The following is a 27,174-nucleotide window of genomic DNA, read 5'->3' as shown; positions in this document are numbered from 1 at the left end:
GTGTTTATTTTGAAAACAACAACAACTTGTAATTGTAAATTCTTTCCCTGCCTCTTTGAGGCATAAATCTGACAGCCTTTTGCAAGCTTTATAACCCAGGGAGGTCCTTCTCTAGAACCTGGGAACTATCTCTTTGAAATGTAAACACTGAAGGAGGTAGCACCTCTATTGCCTGGTCTCTATGGGAAGGCAGTTAGCAAACAGTGATAACCTAATCATAACGAAGAACATTTGAAAACTCAGGAACCAAGGGGCTTGGTATATGCCACTGACCAAACTTCCCCTTCCAAGCCTCCCAGTACTCACCATTCACTCACCCCAGTAGGACTACACTGGGTGTCAATTAGCAAACAGTGGGACAACTTCAAGAGTCTTAACGTACTTATAATTGGCGTCCCTGACAAAGGGATGAAGACAAATATTTTAAAAACATAATGATGAGAAATTTTCCAAATTTAATAAAAAGTATAAACACACAGATCCAAGAAATTCAACACACGCCCAAGAACAAAGATATATGCAGAGATCACAGCAACACACATTAAAATCAAATTGCTCAAAGCCAGCAAAGAAGAAAGTCTTTTTTTCCATCATTTATAACTACCAAATGTGCCTTAAAATGTTTTTTGTATATTTTTCCAGTTTACTGAGACATAATTGACATGTAACATTGTGTAAGTTGAAGGAGTACAATGTGATGATTTGATACACCTACATATTGTGAAATGTTTACAATAATAAGGTGAGTTAACACATCCTTCACTTCACATAATTACCATTTTGTTGTTGTTGTTATGGCGAAAACATTAAAGCTCTACTCTCATAGTAACTTTTGAGTTATTATGTAGTAACTCAATACAATATTATTAACTACAGTCATCACACTGTCTTCCAAAGTGGCTGTATCATTTTGCATTCTCACCAGCAATGAATGAGAATTCCTTTTGCTCCACATTCTAGCCAGCATTTGGTGTCAAGTGTTCTGGATTTTGGACACTCTCATAGGTATGTAGTGGTATTTCACTGTTGTTTTAATTTGCATTTTCCTGATGACATAGGATGCGTGAGCATCTTTTTATATGTTTATTCTCCATCTGCACATCTTTGGTGAAGTGTCTGTTCAAGTCTTTGGCCCATTTTTTAATCCAATTGCTTGTCTTCTTATTGTTGAGCTTTAAGAGTTCTTTGTATACTTTGGATAATGGTCCTTTATCAGATATGTCAAAAGCTTTCTCCCAGTCCTTGGCTTGTCCTTTCATTCTCTTGACATTGTCTTTAGCTGAGCAAAAGTTTTTGATTTTAGTGAAGTCTGGTTTCTCAATTATTTCACTCATGGATCACATTTTTGCTCTATCCAAAATGTCACCACTATACCCAAGTTCATCCAGTTTTCTCCTATGTTATCTTCTAGAAATTTGATAATTTTGTGTTTTACATTTAGATCTATGATCTGTTTTAAGCTAATTTTTGTGAAAAGTGTAAGGCCTGTGTTTAGATTCTTTTTTTTTTTTTTTTTGGCATGTGGATGTCCAGTTGGTTCAGCACAATTCGTTGAAAAGACTATCTTTGCTCCATTGTATTGCTTTTGCTCTTTGTCAAAGATTTGTTAACTATATTTATGTGGGTCTATTTCTGGATTCTGGATTCTGTTACATTGGTCTATTTGTCTATTATTTTGCCAATGCCATACTCTGTTGATTACTGTAGCTTTATAGTAAGTCTTAAAGTCGGGCAGCATCAATCCTCCAACTTGTTCTTGTCCTTCAATATTGTACCAGCTCTTCTGGGTCTTTTACTTCTCCCTATTATCCTTAGAACCAGTTTTTCAATATCCGTAAAACAACTTGCTGGGATTTTGATTGGGACTACATTGAATCCATAGATCGAGTTGGGAAGAACTAGCATCTTGACAGAATTGAGTCTTCCTATCCATGAATAGAAGCATCTTCAAGATATATTTTTGAATGTGATATCATTTTAATTGTTGCTGTTAAGGCTTTTAAACTCCACAGAGTATTGTTCTCCAAGTACACACACACACACACACACACACACACACACACACATACACACACACAGAGCTCCAAGTCCTTTAGCTCACAAAGAACATGAAATTATAGAATATAATAGTTCTTGGGGAGGAAAAACATGTTTCAGATTTTTACTTTTAGAAAAATAGGGTTTTTAAAGGATTAGCATGGTTTAATTCTTAATTAAATATTGCCTGAAGCTGCACATAATTACCATAGTATAAAACTAGGAAAATCAAATATTCATGTTTGAATATTTTTTTTAGAGCTAAAGTATGTGATTTAACTTCACCAAGTGAAAAAAGAGTGCCACCTTTGGTAATAATGAAAAAATATCTTACATTTCTACAAAGCTTTAGAAATTGAAATGTTTTTCTTTGTTTTCCTACTTAGTCTTGGTCTCTTGATGACCTGTACTTCTGTCAAAATCAAACTTTTCATTTAAGAATAGTAATATAATTTTAAAATGTTTACATCTTGCTTCAGACATGAATAAAACAGCTAAATGTTAATATATTTTCTTATGGGAAACAGAAACTTATGCCTCACAATAGTTTTTTCTAAATGAGGTTGCCATAAAATAATTCAACATGTTTGTGTTCTTGAGTTGTAACAGGAAGAATTGGTAGAAAGGCAGATTATAGAAACTCTGTTAAAAAACCTATGTAAGTTGAAAGAAGCCAGTCATAAATTTCCATTTATATGAAACATCCAGCATAGGTAAATCTACAGTATTACATTAGATTAGTAATTAACTAAAGCTGTGGGGATTGGAGGGAAATAAGAAGTCACTGCTAATGGATCTAGGGTTTCTTTCTGGACTGATGAAATGTTCTAAAGTTCATTATGGGGACAGTTGCACAACTCTGTGAATATATTTAAAAAACACCAAATTATATGCCTTACAGTGAGTTGTATGGTATGTGAATTACATCTCAATAAATCTATTAAAATTTGTAAAAAGCAAAGATTATTTTAGTCAAAAGATTTATAGCAATTACGCCTTCTAATTTAATTTTAAAATCACAAAGAGCTTCTGTTAGAAGCATACTTAATCAAACTATCTAAAACACAATATGAGTTTTCACCTCTTAATTTGTCTCAATGGCACCCTTATTTTATGAAGAATCAAAAAGCCTCATCACCCACTTCTCTGTGTATTTCATAATTAAACATAGAGAATGTAATTCAAAATGAATTTGAACATTTCACACTTAAACTCTCTCTGTCAATATTAAAATGGCACTTGAACTTATGCATATGATGCTGTTGGTAATGTAATTAAGTTACTCTTGGAAACGTTCCATTTTACATGATTTTTCACTAATTTGGTGACTTGAAATTTGTTAATACATTCTTACTCTCCCCTAACATATGGCGTTTTGAAATCATTGGAGACTAGAGCCTGAACTGTACAAATCTTTCCCACAACCAAATAGTTGATAAAATCACTTTTCTTCTTTGGGATTTTATGCTTTTTTGTGTAAACAATGCAATGTCTAGAATCAGCTAAAGCCATCTAGTGAAAAAAAGAGTCAGAACAATGGAAAATAGGCCAAAGAAATCATAAAATATATAAAGTATATATTTCACTTTATAATTGATGTTACTAACTAGGAGTACAGGTAGTGCTTCCAATGCCAATTGCACAACTGGCAAAAGAGAGAAAAATCATTGAGTGGAAATAAACCAGGACTTGCAGCGAGCAGATATGGTCAAGTTATGACTTTTTCAGTAAAGTTGGTGTATTAAGGTTCTTTAGAGAAACAGACTAAGACACACACACACACACACACACACACACACATTTATTTATATATTTATATATACACACACACATATTCCCAAGATCTACAGTCGGCAAGCTGGAGACCAAGGAGAGCCAGTGGTGAAAGCTCCAGTCAAAGTTAAAAGACCTGAGAACCAGAAGGCCTCATGATAGAGCTCCCACCTGAGTCAACAGGTTCCAGATCCAGGAAAAGCTGATGTTTCAGTTCAAATCCAAAACCAGAGCAAAACTGATGCCCCAGGTCAGAGACAGTCGGGCAGAACAAATTCCCTCTTACCTGCACGAGAGTTGAACTTTTTGTTTATTCAGGCCTTCAGTTGATTAGATGAGGCCCACCCACATTAGGAAGGGCAATGTGCTTTACTCAGTCTAATTCAAATGCTAATCTCATGCCAAAACACCCTCACAGACACACCCAGAATAATGTTTGACCAGATATCTGGGCACTTGGTGGTGGCCAAGTCAAGTTGATCTTTAACATAAAATGGTCACAACTGGTTTTGGGGATTTCCACAGTCCCCGCTCCCCTCCCCAGGTGATGTTTTAGAGCAGCAGATATCAATTTAAGGTGCACATCAGGATAACGAGCTTCTAAAAACACAGAAATGTAATCGGTAGTCCTAACCAATTAAATCAAAATCTTTCAAGAGACAGCTGGACAGATATATTTTAAAAAATTATTTTCAGTTGAATCTAATGGATTCTGCTAATTCAGTACAACTGCATTAAAATATTATTTACCGTTTTTTATATCCAAATTATCCATGTGAGAACTCTCATGAGATTTCATCAGCAACTCATTTTGTATATACCAGTAGATGTTTAATTTGAATATAGAATTATATCTTTGACTGGCTTTGATCGTAAACTCAGAACTAGATTACAAAGGAAAATTTCCTCAAGTGATAATTACACATTCTAAAGTGCATTTCAAAGAATACTCTTTGTTCTTGTGTGTCACCTGTGCCTTTTCAGTTCTCCCATATGATACCTATAAAAATACCAGCTAAAGGAGCCTTCTGTCTTTATGATTTCTTAACTCTCTTTAAAACTTCTGGTACTAATTAGGGTGCACCACAGCCCTGAAGAGGAGACAGTGATGCCCTGAGTCTCCACCACATCTATAGCCCTTTCTCATCAGAGCAGCTACACTCAGTTCCTCCCACATAACTTGCCATACTTTGAGATGTGATCCTGGACACAATCCCGAGGATGCCTCATTCAAATGCTGCTGTCTTAGAAGGTGGTCAGTGACCCATAAAATAATCTAAGACAGGAACTCATTTCACCAGGGGGTAATAATTAAATGAAAAGAGACTGAAAACCATATAAAGCCCTGCACATAGAAGTTCACAGCAGCCTTATCCATAACTGCTAAAACTTGAAAGCAACCAAGATGTCCCTCAGCAGGTAGCTGGATAAACTGTGGTACATCCATTCAATGGAATATTACTTAGCACTAAAAAGAAAGGAGCTATCAAGTTGTGAAAAGACATGGAGGAAAGCATATCACTAAGTGAAAGAAGCCAATCTTCAGAAGTTACATACTGTATGATTCCAACTATATGACATTCTGAAAAGGCAAATCTATGGATATGGAGACAAGAAAATATCAGTGGTTGCCAGGTGTTGAAGGAGGTGGGTCAAGGAAGGATGAATATGTGGAACACAGAGGATTTGGGGGACAGTAAAAACACTACATATAATACCATAATGGTGGAAATATATCATAATACATTTGTCTAAACCCATAGAATATACCCTAAGGTACATTCACACTGAGTGAACCCTAAGGTAAATGGTGGACTTTGGGTGATTATGATGTGTCAGCAGAGGTTCATCCTTGGTAAAAAATGTACCATTCTGTTGAATGATGTTGACAACTGGAGAGGCTTGTATGTGTAGGGACAGGAGGTATATGGGAAATCTCCACTTTGGAGAGCAGTATAGAAGTCCCTCCAAAAATTAAAAATATAAGTACCATGTGATCCAGCAATCCCACTTCTGGGTATATAACCAAAATAATTGAAATCAGGATCTCTAAGAGATACCTGCATCCTCACATTTACTGCATCATTATTCACAACAGCCAAGATATGGAAACAACCCAACTTGACAGATGAATGAATACAGAAAATGAGGTATATATGTACAATGGAATATCATTCAGCCTTAAAAGTAAGGAAATCCTGCCATTTGCAACAACATGGATGAACCTAGAGGAAATTATGCTAAGTGAAATAAATCAGTAACAGAAAGACAAATATGGCATGATACCACTTATATGAGGTATTTCTAAAATAGTCAAATTTACACAAGCAGAGAATAGAATGGTGGTTACCAGGGGCTGGGGGGGAGCGCAAAATGGGGAGTTGTTTTTAAATGAATACAAAGTTTCTGTTGTGTGAGATGAATAAGTTTTAGAGATCTGTTGTACAACATAGTACTTTAGTTAACAATATAGTATTGTGTCCTTTAAAATACTGGGTCGGGCAAAAAGTTCCTTTGGTTTTTAAGTAAAAATAAAAGACATATTTTTCATTTTCACCAAGAACTTTATTGAACAACATATTCACCCTTTTCTTCCACTACCTTCTGCCATTTTTCACGCAACTTCATAATTCCATCTTCCCAAAACATTTTATCTTTTTGAGCAAAGAACTGTTCTAGGTGCATTTTATAGTCTTCCAGGGAATTGAAATGTTTTCTATTAAGAGAATTTTGTAAAGATCAAAATAAATGGAAATCCAAAGGTGCAATGTGTGGCGAATACAGCGATGAATCAGAACTTCCCAGCCAAGCTGTAACAGTTTTTCCTGGTCATCAAAGAAACACGCAGTCTTGCATTATTCTGATGTAAGATTATGCATTTTCTGTTGGCTAATTCTGGATGCTTTTAATCGAGTGCTGCTTTCAGTTGGTCTAACTGCCAGCAGTGCTTTTGGAATTAATCATTTGATTTTCTGGAATGAGCTCATAATAGAGGACTCCCTTCCAATTCCACCATATACACAACATCACCTTCTTTGGATGAAGACCGGCCTTTGGTGTGGTTGGTGGTGGTTCATTTCACTTGCCCCACAACCTCTTCCATTCCACATTGTTGTACAGTATCCACTTTTCATGGCCCATCACAATTTGTTTTAAAAACAGAACTTTTTCATTACATTTTGGTAGAGGATTGGATGCGGAATTATGGTCAAGAAGGTTTTTTTCATTTAACTTATGTAGAACCCAAACATCAAAGCAATTAAAATAACCATTTGCACCAATAACTGGTGCAAATGATTTTCAAAACTTGACTTGGATATTTTGAGTATGTTGGCTATCTCTGCATGGTATAACGTTGGTTGTTCTCAATTAATGTCTCGATTTGATCACCATCAACTTCAACTTGTCTACCGGACCGTGGAGCATCATCCAGTGAGAAGTATTCAGTATGAAATTTCACAAACCACTTTTGACACATTCGATCACAGCACCTTCTCCATACACTGAACAAATCTTTTTTTGCGTTTCAGTTGTGTTTTTACCTTTCTTGAAATAATAAAGCATAATATGCCAAAAATTTTGTGGTTTTCTTCCATCTTCAATATTCAAAAATTCACCAGTTTTGATTAGTTTTTGTTTTTGTTTGTTTGTTTTTTTATTAGTTTTTTTTAAATGCACGCTGATATGACAGCTGTCTCAAAACAATCTAACAAAATTGCTTCAAATGAAGTTAAATGCAACAAGCACTACTAGAGCCAGCTTATGGAAGAAAAAAAAAACGAACGAGTTTTTTAGGCAACCCAAAATATTAAGAGGATAGATCTCATGTGAAATGTTCTTACCACAAACAAGCACACACACACATATACACATAAGAACACAAGAAAAATGCTGGAGATGATGTATATATTTAGTGCCTCTGTGTGATGGTGGTACCTTGGATATATGCATATGTCCAAACTCATCAAAATGCATACACTGTGCTCAATTTTTTGTATATCATTTATACCTCAGTAAAGCTAAACAAAATCATTAGAAACACTTGGAACACCCCACCACCAAAAAAAAAAAAAAGTCACCCTCTAAACCCCCCGCAATCATGTACTCCTAATTCCAGTGTCCTTGTCTTTACACTATATATTTGAAAAAAAAAAAGGACGTTTATAGAGTTACAAAATGATACATAATGTATATGAAAAGAATGAACAATTTTTAATTTATTGTTCCAGGTCTTTTATATCATAGAGAATTTTTAAATGGCATGCTATACATTCCTGTTTTATAGCTGATTCTTTCACTCAGGTGTATACAATCACCACCTTTGGTGTCAGAACATGACAGGGCTAAGATGAGCAGAGTGCCTTGATTCAATCTCCTTTTCAACATGAAAACTGCTCCTGCAGGTGAAAATCCTCATGCTCTTTACTAAAAGGAAGATCCTTATCTTCAGAATGGTCTTAACTGAATATCCCTGCATAGGGATTTCTTACAGGAAAAGATAAAACCAGAATCTTTGGATTTATGAGGCATGCATCCCTGGAAAGTGTCCTGTCAGCTGGAATAGAAAATAAAGATGTTTTGCAGACTGAATGTTCCTCTCTATGTGAGGCCACTGTCACTGTGTCACTCCTTTAGGGACCTTATCTTTTACTTCTTTTCAACCTACTTTTAACATCATTCTCAAACTATTAATTTGTATAGATTAATTAACTATCAGCTGACTCCTTTGTACTGTATTTTAAATTTTAAAATAGTGTTGGTTAACTTAAACAGATGCTAAAACATCTGATTTCAACCTATCTTTTCCTTTATCGTTTTATGTTTCTACAAGTAAAGTAGATTCTGAAGAGCCTAATTTTCTTTCATAATACTTACAATAGCCTTAGAGTTAAGGAAGTCATCTCGGTGTTCTGAGGGTTACCTTGGTGATGTCTATGAATTATCCACAAGTAGTTCAATTAATTCTGACTTATGTAATTTAGTCTTACATTATTCTTTTTTTTTTTTTTTTTTTTTTCTTTTTGCGGTATGAGAGTCTCTCACTGTTGTGGCCTCTCCCGTTGCGGAGCACAGGCTCCGGATGCGCAGGCCCAGCGGCCATGGCTCACGGGCCCAGCCGCTCCGCGGCATATGGGATCCTCCCAGACCGGGGCACGAACCCGTATCCCCTGCATCGGCAGGCGGACTCTTAACCACTGCGCCACCAGGGAGGCCCTAGTCTTACGTTATTCTTAATTACGTTTGTTTAAAAAGGTCTTGAAGGCATTTGTTTGAGCAAAGTGGTGTCCCATAGGCTTCATTGTTCTTATACATTTATAGAATTCTAATATGGTATTTTATCAGCCTCACTCTTTGTCCTGATAAGCTAATTTATATCTGGCAAAGACTAAGCTAAACAGATTTTCATGATGGATAGGATGTTAGGGGCGAAGGTTCACTCCAATGCCCTGGAAAATCTAAAATCTTCAGGGATGTAGAGCAGTAGCCTCATCAGGTAATAAAAGGCTTGACATGCACACACTGCTTTATTTAAAATAAAATGTCTTTCCATGAAAAAAAATTAAAAAGAAATAACTAGCAAAAAAAAAAAAGACAAAACTAGGATCTCAACTAATCTCCTTACACTATAGCCATAGCCACCATTCAGGAATACAAGCATACAGAGCTAGATATAAAAGCTTTGGTCTTCACAAATCATAACCACGTTTGATCAGCACTGCATAGAGGGAAATGAATAAAGCAGACGTGACATATATTATCATTAAATTCAGAGTTCAGTGGGAAAGGCAAACAGAAAGTAAACGAAACAATAATTGCAGTTGATAAGTTCTTTTAAAAATCTTGTACATTTTTCTGAGGGAAAATAGTAAAGGAAGTATTTTGGGGAATAAAACCATTCCTTTTTATAAAGTGACATGTAAACTGAAGTTAATGGCAAGATGTGACTGGTGGATGGGAGGTGAAAGGGTTGTTGTGTGACTGTTTTGATGAAAAAAAACCCAGCCTGAAACAGAAAATATAAACATAAACACAAACACACACACACACATATATGGCAATGAGTACTCGCTTGTGAATAGTGAAACAATGTACAGCACTCCTGGCCGGGTCCGTACAAACGGTCCTCACGTGACCCCCACCCGCATTCTCTCCTGTGTCTAAGCTCTAGTCTGATGCAGAGTGTCCAGTTAAATGACCTCTGAGAGCTCAGGGCACAGCAGAGTCACTGACAGAAGGAGAAGCCTGGACTCCAAACACAGGTAGGGAATGTATATGCGTCAAAAATAGTTCACTGCTGGGTACTGTCTGCTGGAATTTGGGGCGTTGCCTTTTAGAGCAGTTGGGGTGGAAAGAGGGGTATTATTACCGGGCACCCACTGAACTGTCAACATCAGGTGGCTTAGCCAGCTGGACCTGCATTGCGGGAAGTCACTGAAGTGTTTTTATGATCCAGTTTACGTTCTGAGAACTATCACCCTGCTTGCTGGGTGGACAAGTGAATAGGTCAACAGTGCTGGGCAAGGGACCTAGAGGAGAGGACAGAGTAGGAGACAGGATGGCTCCGCCTGGGTGAGCGAAGGGTAGGAGTTAGAACTGACAACATACATTAATGTTCTGGGTCATTTCTAGGGAGTATTTCCTTTAAGCCACAAACATAGCAATATGAGACAGCTTTGAAATTAGCTTCGAGCTAACAACTATACTCGTACTCTACCATATACCTATTTCAATTAAATATCTTCAAGGACCCTCTCTTTATGTGGGCAGAGTAGCTCCCCCATGACACAACCTTTTTTAAAGTGAAGGTATCAGTATAGAATTTTAGCTACAGATAACTCATAATTCTAACCTTCTATTTCCCTCAAATTAGAAAGGTGTTTTGAGATGTTTCAGATAAGGCTTCTATGTCAGCTATTAGTACCATAAAGAGGCCCCATGAAGCCTGTGTCTAAGTACTTAATACAAATATTTATAAAATATTCGTAAAGGAACACTGTAAATTATAAACTACTAGAAATATTGCTATTATCACAAAAAGATAAAAGATTTCTAAATAAAATCCTTAAAAAGATACCAGGTAAAAACACAAAATTTGGCTTCCCTGGTGGTGCAGTGGTTGAGAGTCCGCCTGCCGATGCAGGAGACGTGGGTTCGTGCCCCGGTCCGGGAGGATCCCACATGACGCGGAGCGGCTAGGGCCGTGAGCCAAGGCCGCTGAGCCTGAGCGTCTGGAGCCTGTGCTCCGCAACGGGAGAGGCCGCAGCGGTGAGGGGCCCGCATACCGCAAAAAAAAAAAAAAAAAAAAAAAAAAAAAAATTCAAAGAAAGATTAAAAAGTTACAATTTCATTTTTTTATTTTTTAAAATTGGCTTGAGACCAATTTTAAAATGCTAGCAGTTTTCTCCACATATGGTAAAAAAAAATCTTCCATTATGAAAATAATTAGTCATTTATTGTTAAAGCAAGGTACCATACTTATTTGTAATCAATGTTACTTATCTGAATATTTGATTCTCTAGATCATGAGATTTCATAAAAATTGTCATTACAGCACTCTTGGAATTCATAATCTAATTCCAAATCAGTATTTACAGATGTGCAGAGGAAAAGCTGACTAAGTATTAGATTCAGCATGGGAACAGCATTTTGAATATAACCATCTCTGCCACTCATCGTCTTGGTTGCATTTTAAATACCTATTCGATTTTACAATTAAATTCTCATATTTACTTTTCTCTAAATGTCAGTAATTTAAGAAAGATCTCCCTCTAAAGCACATCAGACTTCCAAATACATTTTTAAAAATTCTGGTCTATTAAGCACATCTCTTTCTAGCTCTAAAAATTGCTAAATTTTCCAGCAGCCAGTTTTTAGCCAGGCATGTATTTGTTTGTAAGTTTCATGCATCTAAAAAAGAATTACACGGTATTCAAAAATTTTCATAGATGAAGAGCTACAGTGAAAGAAAAGGTCATTTATCAGAATTGTTGAGAAGTGGAATAAGAAAGGAGAATTCATATGAAGGTCCAGAGGATGTATCATAATAACTTTTTCTGATTGTCAATCAACTTATGGGAATTTAAAATATTTTACACTTTAATTACTGTACAATGACCTTTCTAAATGTATCGTAAGATTATTGTTCTCTTATAATCTATTATAAAACAATTAAACAAAGAATATATAAAAATTACATGACTACTTTTTATTGTCTAAAATTTTTTTAAACATTCCATAATGTTTTATAAAAATAACTTAAATATATGTTTATGCCACATGACTTCCAAAGGCTCTATGAATATCATAAACACCCTTTTGGAAGTGGAAAGAAATATTTTTTTAAATAATCCCATATAAATAATTCAAACAATATTTTAAAAATCTCTGGTAAATTAACTTTCCATCATCTCCAATAAAAACTCTTTCATTCATTGTCACTTTTCTTCATTGTTCAAAGTTGTAGTTCATCTAACTGAAACATGCATTCAAAAGTTTAAATATTTAAACAAATTTTCCATAACAATTTTGAAGTTTCCTTTGTTCCAAAAGCCCTATCTTTTTTTTTTTTTTTTTCAGTACGCGGGCCTCTCACTGTTGTGGCCCCTCCCGTTGCGGAGCACAGGCTCCGGACGCACAGGCTCCGGACGCGCAGGCTCAGCAGCCATGGCTCACGGGCCCAGCCGCTCTGCAGCATGTGGGATCTTCCCGGACCGGGGCATGAACCCGTGTCCCCTACATCGGCAGGCAGACTCTCAACCACTGCGCCACCAGGGAAGCCCCTAAAAGCCCTATCATTTTATCTAGTAGAAGGGTCACATATGTATTAATATATACTTCTGTATGGGTGTCAAAATATAGACCCAATTTACACTGTAAAATGCTATGTTGATTTTATTTTTTCTCATCTATAAAGCTTTCTTAAGCAATTTAAAGTAGACATTTTCCAATTTGATACCCCAAAATATCATCTTTGGATAGAAAACATTAAACATTTTAAAATATACATATCATTTTGTAAACCAACTGAAAACCACGACTTTTTTCAAAAACAGCTGCTTTGGAAATGTTAAATTGATGTTATCAAGTCTACACTGCCCATTAGTGGCAAGAGATTGTAAATGCATGATTTTAATTAAATTGAAGACCAGTTCTATCTTAAATATTAATTTTCTCAATCAAATTTAAAACTCGTTATAAGACAAACACACCTACACTCTAAGCATAACACGGTTTTTGTGTTATGAGATATTATTCCTGTAGAACATTAATTTACTGTCAGTGCTCACACCCAGAGACCATGTTCAGTTAGGTACCTGTGAATATAAATATGATGAATCCATCACAAATGCCTGTATGTGTACACGCATACACTACATACATGGCCACAGTTTAAGCTGGAAACAAAAAGACTCTGACAATATAACATGAATCTATAAAGCAGAAATAAACTTTATCTAGCTTGTTAGCTTTGTTTAAATTACCCTTCATTGAGAAATGTTCCCAAATTAACCTTCTGTGGTTCTCACTGAAATTACCTTCTGTTAATAAATGATTTTTAGGCAGGAGATATTTGTTTAAGGGTGTTAGGAAACTCTCTCCCTCTTTTCATTTACTGACTTTGTTTCTTGTATGTTTTCAATGTAGAGGTCATTTTTCAATTCTAGCTATGGGACGGAGAGAATATAAGGTGAAAGGAGGGGTAAGCATCTCCCTTTGAGCAATACTCAACAGTTTCCTAAAGCTGAGGAACAGCTTCTTTTTCTTTTGGCCTGTGCTGTGGGCCATGCAGGATCTTAGTTCCCTGACCAGGGATCAAACCCATGTCCCTGCAGTGTAAGCATGGAGTCTTAACCACTGGACTGCCAGGGAAGTTCCCCCCACCCCTTTTCTTGGAAAACATTATTTTATTTTTATTTTATTTATTTATTTATTTGGCTGTGCCACGCAGCATGCAGGATCTTAGTTCTTCAACGAGGGATCCAACCTGTGTCTCCTGCAATGGAAGCATAGACTCTTAACCACTGGACCGCCAGGGAAGTCCCTCCCTCTTTTCAGATCTCAGTGGTCCTCAGGGTTGACATAGTCGACTAGTTCTGAACCTCTGCATGATGATTACTATGCTCTATGAACATCAGGATGCCTGCATGTGACCCATAAATAAGGCAAGTGCTGGCAACTAAGGTTCTTGAATATTCCCTCACGGGATTTCTGCAAACTTGAGTCAATGACTCTACACTTTATCACTTGCTGGAAACAAAGCTGAAACAACATTCATATGGAATTTCATAAACAAAGAGGAATACTGCTTCCCACTTTTTAAACAACTGATGGAGGAGTGCTTTAGATTAAGGCATGATTACATAACAGATTTCGATAGGCAGCTTCTTTTGATAGCTGTCAACACATGTACAGTTTGTATGTGTGTATATATATATGTATGTATTAGCACACAGATGAACTAAATGCTAACTCATTGGAGAGCATTTAGCTTGTCATTATTTTTGCTCAGTATTTTTCTTTGATTTGCTTTGCTCATTATTCTATCCCACATACTTACCTAGCATAGTGCTTTAGTACACAAAATACACGCAATTAATATTCTTTAAATAATGAATATTAATAAATCATGGAAAGTGTTCATGACAACATTTTATTGATGAAAATGCAAAGGAGATGTATAAAGGCTAATGGCTGATTCTGAGTAACTATAATGCCAATGTGAAAAGAACCTAAATACACTTAAGATAAATTAATATTTTAAGAACGCTTTATAAAAGAGCAAGATAAAGTTGTTTATTATAGATGCTATGATATGATGGCATCTTAGGCTGTCCGTCCCTCACATGTGCCTGGAATAGATAGTTAATTGTGTCATGTGGTTGATCATTAAAAATATGTGTTATTTAGAACAAGATTTCTTATGGCTTGAGTTTGACTGAGTCCACTATTAATACGTGAGTTCAAATATTCCTTTTATAGAAGGAATTCAATCTTTTAACCTCCTTTCCTCTTGTCTACTCAGTCTTCTGCCCACCAGGTTACACATTGGAACAGAGAAAACAGTCATTGCTTCCTTTCCATCATATGTCTCCCTACCTCTTTCAGACTTTTTGCCTTTGATTCTTTCAGTTCTTCATACTGCCATTTCCACACAGACAAAGCTGACTCCAGCCGTTCTATTTCTTTTTCCAAAGATAAGCGCATTCTAAATAGAGAATTAAAAGCAAAATAGACTTACAATTTTAAAATAATTTTAGGAATGCATTCAATTTTAGATTTTCTATTTTCCTATTTTTTTATATTTGTATATGATCATTGTCATGACAGAAAACTTTTTTCAGCTTATTAAAGATTAAAAATATTGAATAAAAGTTGGTTTACAGTAGTTTAAACACATTTAATTCGGCTTTGCCAGGATTAAAATAATTGACTTTCTGTCTGCTGTCTCCTGCATTATTTATTCATTTCTTTCAATGCTTCTTATTCATATTGTTTCCTTACATGGGAGGATATATATATGTTTCTAATTTTAACATGGTTTTTATCCAACTTCATATCGTGACTGTATATGAATGAAGAATTCTTTGATACGACAGAGAATACCAAAGAGCCCACATAACCATTTAAGAAATCAGTCATTTACTGGAGATATAAAAATGCTTTTTAAATATCTGCAATTCTGTTTTAATAAAGCAGTTTCACTGGGATCTTTATTTAAACTATTTAAAATAATTGAAATTAATTTCTCTATTTGTAGAATAAGTGACAGAACTTGGATGAAAATCTTTAATCCTTTAATATCTCATCACTGATTTTTTTCCCATGCCCACACATCTGTTAGAGTCAGTGAAAATAATTGTTTATTTCTGATGATAATTAGCATATATCGACCTTTGCAAATGGTCAGTCCTCATCTGTGTGGTAGATTATTGTTAAAAATACTCATTCTCGGGCTTCCCTGGTGGCGCAGTGGTTGGGAGTCCGCCTGCCGATGCAGGGGACACGGGTTCGTGCCCTGGTCTGGGAAGATCCCACATGCCGCGGAGCGGCTGGGCCCGTGAGCCGTGGCCGCGGAGCCTGCGCGTCCGGAGCCTGTGCTCCGCAACGGGAGAGGCCACAACGGTGAGAGGACAGAGTTGCTTTCCCCATCCCTAGATTCTAGGCTTTGACAATGAGATATTATCCGATGTGACAGATTACAGAAATTTGAAAAGAATTTGTGTGATTAGGCTTCTTTTATCCCTCAGCCATCACTGTGAAAAGAGTTTCCCCCGGGAACTGCTGTCCCCAAATAAACATATGAAGCAGATCTGAGCTCAACCTTACCAAGGAGCCAAGCCCAGCTGGTCCAGTGGAGGTCAGCTGACCTTGCATCCACCCAGGCAAAATACTTTGTTGTCTTAAGCTACTGAATTATTATTATTATTTTATGCAGCAAAAGATAACTGATACAGGAAACGATACTTAAAAGGGGATGCTGCAACAACAAAAATGAAAAATATGTAGACCTAATTTAGGGGTCATATGGTGGACAGGGGCTGGAAAGAAAACATAACAAGCTAGAAAAATAGTGATACATGTTATTTAGTGGTGAAACACAAGATGAAATTGTCACTTGCTGTGCCTTAGAAATAGAAAATGTGTCTGACATTACCAATGGGATGCAGTTGGGCACGATGTGGCCAAAGACTTAAAAAGTGTTTGTGTAACTGGGCTTCCTCACTTATATTTTGGCCGTTACTATGAGAAATACATACCTGTGCAGGCCCACTGTTCCCAGGGGAAGATAAGAGCCATGAATCACAGCTGAGTTTTCCCTTCAGAGCCCTGTCCAGATTAACCAACCTCCAGTGGCTCACAGACTCCAACTAAATAAATTCTGATTGTCACATGCCTCTAAGATTCTGTAGTTGTTAGTTACAGTCTTACTGTATTTATAATTAGCTAATACACACACAGATCTATTTCAGTGACAATGCTGCTAGAAAGATCTTGGGACATATTCACAGAGCTAGAAGATGCATCCAGAATCAAAATTGAATGCCATTTCCATATTTATAAGAAATATGAATCTTCTAGGTAGCAATAGTATGAAAATAATTCAAAATAGAATTAGGCCATAAATATATTCGTTTAATCCAATCAACGCATAAGCAGCCCATTAAGGGGTTACATAATAATATTTGCATGAATCAAGCCATAAAATTGAAAGAGGATAATAAAAGAATTTGGACAGCTTAACTTCACCTCAAAAGACTTAAGTTGCAAAAGACACCAGCACTATTTATAGGACTATAATTTGGAATCCCTTATTAACACAGTACATATATTACAATGAACAAAGAAAAAGGCTCAATAGTTTCTTCAGAACACTCCTACGGATGTCCACAGGTCCAGATTAACAACCGCAGCCAAAAATTCTGATAGATAAGTACATTTAGCCAGCTGATGACCCCCAGTTGCTTACCATGATATGATTTTTGCTCTTAGTGACTGTGTTTGAGATTTTAAGAATAGGATTAAATATAGAAATTGGGAACAAATTGCCAAATAGTAACATTTTGTGTTAAATATAGAAAAAATACATAAAAGCCATTGTATATTAAAATATGTTATGTATTTGGCATTCAGGTTTTAAAGTTTTGGATGATAAGGTATTTTTGAATATTTAAAAGAAATTGAGTATTGACTTTAACCTGTAAATTTAAGTTGAAAACTATAATAAAATTGTATTGTTTGTGACTTCATTGAAATACTTAAGAATCACCATATTTATAATTTTAATTTATTAGAATTACATGGGTGGGAGGGAGGGAGACGCAAGAGGGAAGGGATATGGGAACAGATATATATGTATAACTGATTCACTTTGTTATAAAGAAGAAACTAATAAAAAATGCAATTATAAAAAAAAGAATTACATGAGTAGAACATGACAATGTTTTCATCAGTGAAAGGAATATCTTAAATTAATAAAATAATTTTATTAAAGGATATTGATCAAATACATTTGTGTAATGAAGCATACATTGAGAAAATTTTCTCAAAATTAATTTTGAGAATTATTTATAAATAGATTAATATAAAAACTATACTTGAAAATTTGAGAAAAGTCTATATTTTTAAATTTACAAATTCAAAATTATACATGTTGAGAAATCAGTGTCAGCTCTTAACATTACACTCTAATAAATCAAATGATAATGTTACCAAAAAAGCTCATATTAACATAAAAATGATTTATAATTACTGTAGAATAAATGTTGATCCTCGAAATTGTCATCAGAATTACTGTGGCAACTATGCCCTCAGGGGTTTTATAAGAAGTTCAAGAAGAACATTGCAAATTGTATTAAACTTTTAGTTACATATAAGTATAGATATAGTCTAAAGATATAATTATATGTAAATTACATCTAGACTAAGTATTCAAGGTCAGTTCATGAAATGAAAGTAATTTTGAAAAGCATATTAAAATGAATAGTTAACCATTTGTATTCTTTACTTAAGGCAGATTAGTCACATTTAAAATATAGCATTATTTCTCTCTTTAAGTATGTATCTTAAATAAAATAACTGATATTTATTAGTTTAGTGAGAGAAAATTATGTAAATGGTACAATTTAGAGAAGTGAGAGAACAGGCAATTCATAAAAATTTATTTAATAGCAATGTGATGCTTGGGTGTTTTTCAGCATAGCTTTATAAAAAAAATTGTGACTGTTTCAAGCATTAGGACATAAGGACTGTGCACACTTAAATTTATGCAGCAGAGGGCACTCTTTAAATCCTTAATTTTCTGGCCTAATCAATTTATTCTACATTTTAGAGAGATTTTCAAAATTGATTAATTATACTTACATTTATAATTGAAATTTAAACTATCATCATATTGTTTGAACTACAAGAAGGCAAAGAAAAAAAAACTAATTTACTCTAAAGGATATTGCATATTTTATGCAGAGATTCTTTAAAAAAAGTTACTAAGACAAAGCTCAGAAAAAATATAGTATTTTAATATGATGATATAAAATTTTAAAAATCAGATTGCTAAAATGTATAATATTTGCAGGATCTAAAAAATAGTATATGAACCAAAATGATTTTTGTGAAAAGATATGATTATATTTCAATGCAATCTTTTGATACTTTGTTAATCATCCCATAATGATCCCATAATAAATGGGCATAAATTTTAAACATCTAGACAGGAAGATTAATCAAAATTTTTTCAGAGATAAAAATTCCTAAACATTACTATCTGGTAATAAATTTTAATCATTTTTGAACTGTGTGAAATTTCATTGTAAAATATCTAGTCAGTATTTTCTTAGAGGTCTATTAATGTCAAAATTTTTTGCCAGACAAAAATAATTAATTTGTAATAACATCTAGATATTCATTTTTTCATTAGTCTAAAATTTAGAGTTAGTATTAAATGATGAATAACAAAATCTTTTACAAGTATATTTTTAATAAGCAACCTATTTATGATTTCATGATTTCACTATTTATAACTACATATTGCAGCAGTAACATCTTTCAATATCTTTCATTTTCATCACCTTTCAACATTTTCAGCAAATAGCCAAAGCCATATATAGTCAATTTAATTAGAAAAGAGATGACTTTAAAGAATACTGTTAAGCTCAGAGACACCCAGGAGGACCAGAGACCAAGGCTTGGACAAGGCTATGCAGCCAGGAATAAGACCCGTCTCATGTCACAGAACCAGCCCAATGAAGACCCCACTGCCTGTTGCCTGTACACTCTCCTGATATCAATTATGTGTCCAACAAACAAATATACTCAAAATAGCTAATTTAAATAGAAGACATTAATAGCACAAAGAATCTCTGGGAGAGTCAGTGAAGCAAAATGGGAGCCTGCAGTCAGAAATACCAAAGATAAAGCCATAGAAATCTTCCCATCAGCACTTTCTTGGGGCCACCATTTAGGTACAGACATCACAGCATGACTTCAGCATCCCCTCAACTCGAGTCATGGGATGATGTCACCAGAGACTTGAGGCTGCTGCTGCCTCTGAAAACAAGATGTAGCTACAGGCACTGCCTTCTCCCCTCACCAGGATGGATGCTGGTGCTCTCATCTCCTTGGAGGATTAATTTATGCTAAAACAACTAGGTGGCTACATTTGAATAGCTGTTCCTATGTCAACCATCTGCACCCTAACTGCAAAGGAGACTGAGGTAGAGAATTACTAGTGCTTTTATTGTCTACACAGAGAGATAGACTCTCTCATTAGGTACAGGACTGCCCAAACACAAACATACTTTATAGTAAAAAAGAAATCGTAAAAATACACAAAAATTAACTTGAAATGGATTAAAGACCTTAATTTAAGACCTGAAATGTAAAACACCTGGAAGAAAACATAAGGGGAAAGCTCCCGAATATTAGTATTGGCAAAGATTATTTTGATTCTGCATCAAAAGCACAGATACCAATAAAGCAAAAATAAATAAGTGGGACTGTAGCAAACTAAAAAGCTTCTGCACAGCAAAAGAAACAATTAACAAAATGAAAAGATAACTTATGGAATGGAGGAATTATTTGCACACTACACTGGGGTTAATATCCAAAATATATAAAAGGAACTCATACAACTCAATAACAAACAAAAAAAAAAAAGATGAATGTACAGCATGATGACTATAGTGAACAACATGGTACTGTATACTTGAAATTTGCTAAGAGAGTAGATCATAAGTGTTCTTACCACACACAAAAATAATAACTATATGAAGTGATGGGTGTGTTAATTAGCTTGATTATGGTAATCATTTCCAAGTATGTATATGCATCAAAAACATCATGTTGTATACCTTAAATATATACAAATTTTATTTGTCAGTTATAAGCTTACTGTATATCCCATTAGTAACAGTGAATAAATAAGTAAAGTAGATCTGACTTTCTATTCTTTAACAATATTACATTAAATAATATTAACCAGACTTGCATGCAATTTTTTCATTGTCTTGAGGAATATTCACAACCATATATATAGATTTCTTTCTCATACTAATCATTGGAGCATTTTCAGTTGGCTGCACTATCTCACCAAGATTTAAAATCTCATTTTATTGAGAAAAAAACTTAACATTTAATGAAGCAAAGAAAAATAATTGAAGCATACTGTTCTTCTTATATAGAAAACAAATTAAGAAATAAAACTGAAAGGGAGATTAAAGCTCACATTGACAGAAAGCTAACATTTTGTAAGGGATGCAGGTGCCATCTGCAGTTTAACTTTAGAACTAACTCTAAAGGCTAAAGCAGCACATCAAAATATTTTGCCTCATCATCTCTCTTACTTAAGACGTAATATTGCCAAAGTTCCTCTTCCTAAATGTTTAGGTACACCTAGCTCTGTACGAGGATCAGTTTTCCCACCCTCATCTCAAATTTTCTCCCTGGGAAGGTCATTTTTTTTAAGAGATCAGAAATATACAAATTCTCAGTACATGAACAGCTTCCAGATACTGGGTAATTATTCATCAGACTGAACAGTATGAATAATACAAATAATAGATAAACTTTAGTGTTTTAGATGAGGGGGTTCTAGTCAGTCAATGGTGGAAATGATTCCCTGAGTTCTCTAGGTTGATTCCTGTGCTCTAGTCAAGAGAAGTTTCCCACTAGCTGGGAACATAGAAAAAATTACATTCACATCTCAACTCCAGCCACCCACTCACTGAGATTCCAGGAGGAAGAATTTAAAAGATTAGACAGATTTGTAGTAAAAGTATATAGTGTGTCCTTGGGAAACATTCTCTTGTGATAGAAAAAAAGGCTTTGCCATGGCCTCACATGGATTGCGGGCTAATGTTAATTCATGGACATATCATACCCATAGGACTGCTTCTTAAAGAGGAGAGTGAGAAAGCAAAATGGAATCAAAGGCCCCGTTTCTCCCTTATTCTTCAGCCTGTCTTTTGTTTATATGCTGAATTTGCTGAGAACTGGGGGATTTACTTAATACTATGGGGATTGTTCATTTATTCCAAGGAAATCAGATATATATGTACATGTACATGTGTACAAGTGAGAGTGTAAAGACACACATGTATATCATTAAAACTGGTACATTTGGGGGTTTACATGCAGGAAACAGCATTTTCACATTGCTCCTATTATATTATGTAGGTGAAGTAGCATTGTGAGTGGGTTGGAGAGAAGTCTATAACCACTAAAATGTTAAATCCTTCAAGAAATGAAGCCCAGAGGTTAGAACTTGACTGAGACCTGTAGTTCCAGAGTAAATTAATGGTTAATATGGATGCAGGCATTCAATTTTATTCTCTTTTCTACTAATGTTGATTGCCTCTGTTAGGAATTTACACTTGATGGTAGAATAATAAATATTTATTCTCTACACAGATACTTGTATTATCACAATCTGTTCATGTGGTGAGGTATCGGCAAAGAATCTGAAAAAGGGAATTAGTGGTAGGAAGAAATTTCAGAGGGACTTGTGACAGACAGAAAAGGATTGGCAGATAAAGAGCTTATAGTACCGGTACAAGGTTTGTGTGCATACTTATCACTGTTTCAATCCATGTAAACCAGGGAAATTAAAACCATTATATATGATTATTTTCATACTTAGTGATAATATACATCACTCCCAGTTTTTTTTTTTATTCTGCCCATTCAGAGTCTTATAACTAAACAGATGGAAAAATAATTATTTTCAGATTTGGGGAACACATTTTAAAGTACATCCAATATTCCACTTATTAGTTTCTAGGGTGATCGTGAGGGAACAACAACAACAAAAATCCATATTGAGTAATTCATATTAGTGGCCACTTTCCCAGACATTGTGTTTGATCCTCATAAGAATCCAGTGAAGAGGGCAGAAGTGATGCTATGTGACTTTTAAAGCCAGGTCATTAAAATACCATTTATTTCTCTCTGTGCTTGACAGATATTCACTTTCAACCAAGCCATTATGCCATGAGTTAGCCAAGTGGCCAAACAGATAGGCTATATACAGATGTTCCAACTGAGATCCCAGATGAGAAAAAGGATCAGCTGCCAGATATGGGAGTAAGTGAGACTTCAGATAATTCTACACAGCTCCCCCAGACCTAAAGTCACCCTCGGCCTTTGAGCCATCCCAGCCGAGGTCACATGTAGCAAGAGATGAGCTGTCCATATAAATCCATGCTCAAGATTCATGAACAGAATACATGGTGATTGTTGTCTCAATAATAATCATTTGTGAAGTTGTTATAAAACAATAGATCATTGGAACACAGGTATCACTATCCATATTTTTACCAAGCTGACAATAGCACACCCTTTACTAACCCAATATCATATAGCTAGAGTATGTCAGAACCAAGATGAATGTCCAGGTGATTTAATCAAGTCTAGTGCTCCTTCCTCTATACTATAAATGGTCAATGAATAAAGCATCTTTTTCTGCAATCAGTACCTCACAAATTTGTGAGTTTTCCCTTATGAATATTAACATATCTATTCATTTTTAATGACTCACTGAAATCTATGAATGCTGTAAAAGTTAGATAATACACAGGTTATTTTAATCATAATCATTAATAATTCAAATATAATAAAGGTGAATCTACCAGAGAAGATGAGAACAAGGTTATGAAAAAAAATGATAAAAACGAACCTGTTATAACTTACTTTTCTTTTTTTTTTTTTTTTTTTTTCTTTTTGCGGCATGCGGGCCTCTCACTGTTGTGGCCTCTCCCGTTGCGGAGCACAGGCTCCAGACGCGCAGGCCCAGCGGCCATGGCTCACGGGCCCAGCCGCTCCGCGGCATATGGGATCCTCCCAGACCGGGGCACGAACCCGTATCCCCTGCATCGGCAGGCGGACTCTCAACCACTGCGCCACCAGGGAGGCCCTATAACTTACTTTTCAAAATTCAAAAAATGAATATAAAATTCAAACTCGGGCCTCCCTGGTGGCGCAAGTGGTTGAGAGTCCGCCTGCCGATGCAGGGGATACGGGTTCGTGCCCCGGTCTGGGAGGATCCCATATGCCGCGGAGCGGCTGGGCCCATGAGCCATGGCCGCTGGGCCTGCGCGTCCGGAGCCTGCGCGTCCGGAGCCTGTGCTCCGCAACGGGGGAGGCCACAGCAGTGAGAGGCCCGCATACCGCAAAAAAAAAAAAAAAAAAAAAAATTCAAACTCATTTTTCAAATATTAGTACTTAATGACTAGTCATAGGTAAAATACATTAGCAGATGGCTAGTTTAAGAGACTTAACAATTTTAAGAAGTTTGAAAAACAGACTTGGTTAAGGAAGACAATAATTAGTACTTACTCTCTTTCTTTCCATAAGATTTTTTGGAACTCATCCAAATGCACCTGCAAAGCTGAAATTTCAGGAACTCCATTCTCCAAAGGCAGATTTATTGCCTGCAGTCTTAATCCAGGTCTCACTGTATGGTTTTCAGAACCACTGTTCTTGAATAAATCAGGACAATCTAGATTGAGTTTCACCTCTTCATTTAATTTTAATGGGTCAATAATCAAACCTTCCTGAAAGAAAAAAAATACAAAACAATTATTATTGTTGAATTTTAAAATCCAATGTAGAAAAATCATGAAGAAAACATTTTTGAAAGGAAATAAAATATTATGATTCAGCATCAAATTCATATTTTCATTCATTTATCATTTTCTAATAGTGTTATATGGACAAACTTTAACTTATATATTTTTAGGCTTTTTTTTCCTTTCAATGTTCTACCATATTCTGATAAAATAAGTTTCCCTGCAGTCTCTTAAAATTTTCCATTTACAGTGGAATATGTTATATCTAACATACACTCTATACATCATGAAAAGCTTAACATTTTAGATGGAATTATAGAAAAGCAAGATATTAATTGATTTTATGTTTTTAGAGATGGAATTAAATAGAAAGGGGTAATAATATAAAGGGTAAATAATACAAACTATTTAAAGAGATAACATGAATTCCTAAAGTTTCCCAAAGTATGTTCCATGAGTTGTTAATAATATTTACCAGATTAAAAAATATATATATGGGGGGTGGTTCATCAATAGATAAGTGTGTGAACTGCTAGATTAAAGTTTACAAATTTTTGTTATGTTCAGATTTCTCAGAAATTTCAAGATTCCAAATATACCAAGAAATTCCAAAAGTGGGTAGTGTGAAGTATTCCCTAAAGGTATTTCCCTATGGTACCCATTTTACAGGAATTAATTGTGAGGCCAGAGTCCCAAACCTTGGGAAATGTTTTAAACTACTGCATGGATAATTTAATAGTGGCTTATTAGGGTAAATGGAGAGAAATCTCTCTAAATATCTTCTTTTAACATAAAAAATGCTGGGGGTTTTCTTTGGCTAAAAATACTAGTAATATCAGTAATATGGACTGAATCGTGTCTCCCCTAAAACCCATATGTTGAAGTCTGCACCCCCCCAACCCCCAGTACCTCAGAATGTGACTGTATTTGGAGACAGGGTCTTTAAAAGGTAATTAAGTTCAAAATGAGGGTCATCAGGGTGGGCCTAGTGATGGTATCCTTATAAGAAGAGGAGATGCAAACTCGTATATATAGGATGGGTAAACAACAAAGTCCTACTGTACAGCACAGGGAACTATATGCAATGTCCTGTAATAGAAAATAATATGAAAAACAATATACTTATATGTATAACTGAATCACTTTGCCATACAGTAGAAATTAACACAACATTGTAAATCAACTATACCTCAATAAAATAACTTTCAAAAAAAGAAGAAGAAGAGGAAATTTGGACACAGACACACACAGAGGAAAGGTGATGTGAAGACACAGGGAGAAGACTGCCATCTATAAGCCAAGGAGGAAGGCCTCAGCAGAAACCAACCCTGCTGACACCTGGATCTCAGACTTCTAGCCTCCAGAACGGTGAGAAAATAAACTTCTGTCGCTAAAGCCACTCAGTCTGGGGTACTTAGTTCTGGCAGCCTAAACAAACAAATACAGTCACCACTGGTTTTTCTATTTTCTTTTCCCTTCCCATTACTATATACAGCGTTCAAATATGCACATAACCTCTAGATTCCTCTGGATTTTTTTCTGACCTTACTATTTATGTTCTCCTTGGTAGGATATTCTCTCTTTCCCAAGCACTCTCTGATGGACTCACACGTTTTGGAACCAATTTGAAAGGGGTCTCTCTGTGCATAAGACACTTCTATGAAACTAGGAAGCTTCCGGTCCTGGGTGACTCTAGCTTCCAAGGCCTCTTTTTGATGTGACAAACTCTGCTTCTTTTTCAAGGCACTCAATTCCTTCATGGTCATCTCTAGTTTTATTCTGAGTTGTCTTCCTTCCTCCCTGGCACTGTTCCTTTCAGCTCGAACTTTACTCCACTTTTCTCTCCAGTTGGCCGTGCAGTCTGACCACCATCGCATGGTCTTCTCCATCTGAGCGGCTCTGGACTTGACCTCCTCCAGTTCCCGCAGGCGAAGTTCTTCACAAATGCCCCAGTCGTTGATGTTGCAGGAATGAGCATGGGAGTTGTGAGCGGCATGAGATTGCAGCGCATGAAGGGGCAAACAGGAGCTACAGGTGTCCCTGGGGGATGAGGCAGGTGCCCCCAGGTCACACGGTGGTTTAACTGATGACTGCTGCATCTGGAAGATTTGTGTTTCTTCAATTAACCGATGAATGGAATCTAAATTCATATTTATCTTTTCAGGCCTAAAAAAAGACAGAGAACATAATTGCATTTGAATTTCCTCTGCAATTAAAAGAGCAAGACCGACATTTAAAACAGAAAGTGATAAAAACAATGCATCTTCTCAACATTGCATATTTTTCTTCCCACTGTAAAAATAGAGAGGAATTTATGCATTTGTAATTATCCTCAAAGAAATAGAAATCACTCACATTTAATTTTGCCAAACGAATACAAATAAATATATAAAGATGCAACTGGAGATAGCACAGGACGTGATTTTAACAAATCTAATTCTTTTCATGTAATATTTATTGTAACACATATTGTCCATTAACTGCTCAATGGTCCCCTTTTCCCCTGCTAACTAAAGCACAATTTGTTCAGGTGGAAGGCAGAAGCTGTTGATCTCTGGAAAGATAAGCCCCTATTCCAATCCCAGGGGCTAAATCTTGAGTGGTCTAAATCTTCCATGACAACCCCCATTTAATTCACAATTCACTGGTCTTAAAGCAGCATATGACCTGGTTCTGGCTGATGAGATGTGAGGGGAAGTCTGCTAGAAAAGTTTCCCATCTAGAAAAATGTGAAAACATCAAAATGAGAGAACATTTTTCCTCTGCTTTCTTCCTGCTTGAACAAAGACATGATTCTGGAAGA

General features: G+C 35.6%; 1 protein-coding gene across 1 annotated transcript in view; it reads right to left on the bottom strand.

Annotated features, from left to right (window-relative positions):
- CCDC102B (coiled-coil domain containing 102B) overlaps nucleotides 1-26,521 on the bottom strand; it is a 169,863-nt gene extending 143,342 nt beyond the window's left edge. The window contains exons 1-3 of the mRNA XM_060119477.1: nucleotides 25,916-26,521; nucleotides 24,139-24,356; nucleotides 14,908-15,016 (exon numbers count right to left, since the gene is read on the bottom strand). Of these exons, the coding sequence (XP_059975460.1) occupies nucleotides 14,908-15,016; nucleotides 24,139-24,356; nucleotides 25,916-26,521 (933 nt within the window). The remainder of the gene's footprint in view (nucleotides 1-14,907; nucleotides 15,017-24,138; nucleotides 24,357-25,915) is intronic.
- Nucleotides 26,522-27,174: the final 653 nt, after the last annotated feature.

The sequence above is a fragment of the Mesoplodon densirostris genome, chromosome 15 (assembly GCF_025265405.1).
Source record: "Mesoplodon densirostris isolate mMesDen1 chromosome 15, mMesDen1 primary haplotype, whole genome shotgun sequence".
NCBI classification, from domain to species: Eukaryota; Metazoa; Chordata; class Mammalia; order Artiodactyla; family Ziphiidae; genus Mesoplodon; species Mesoplodon densirostris.
The sequence above is the reverse complement of the archived record's forward strand: the minus strand, read 5'-3'. Positions and strand labels throughout refer to the sequence as shown.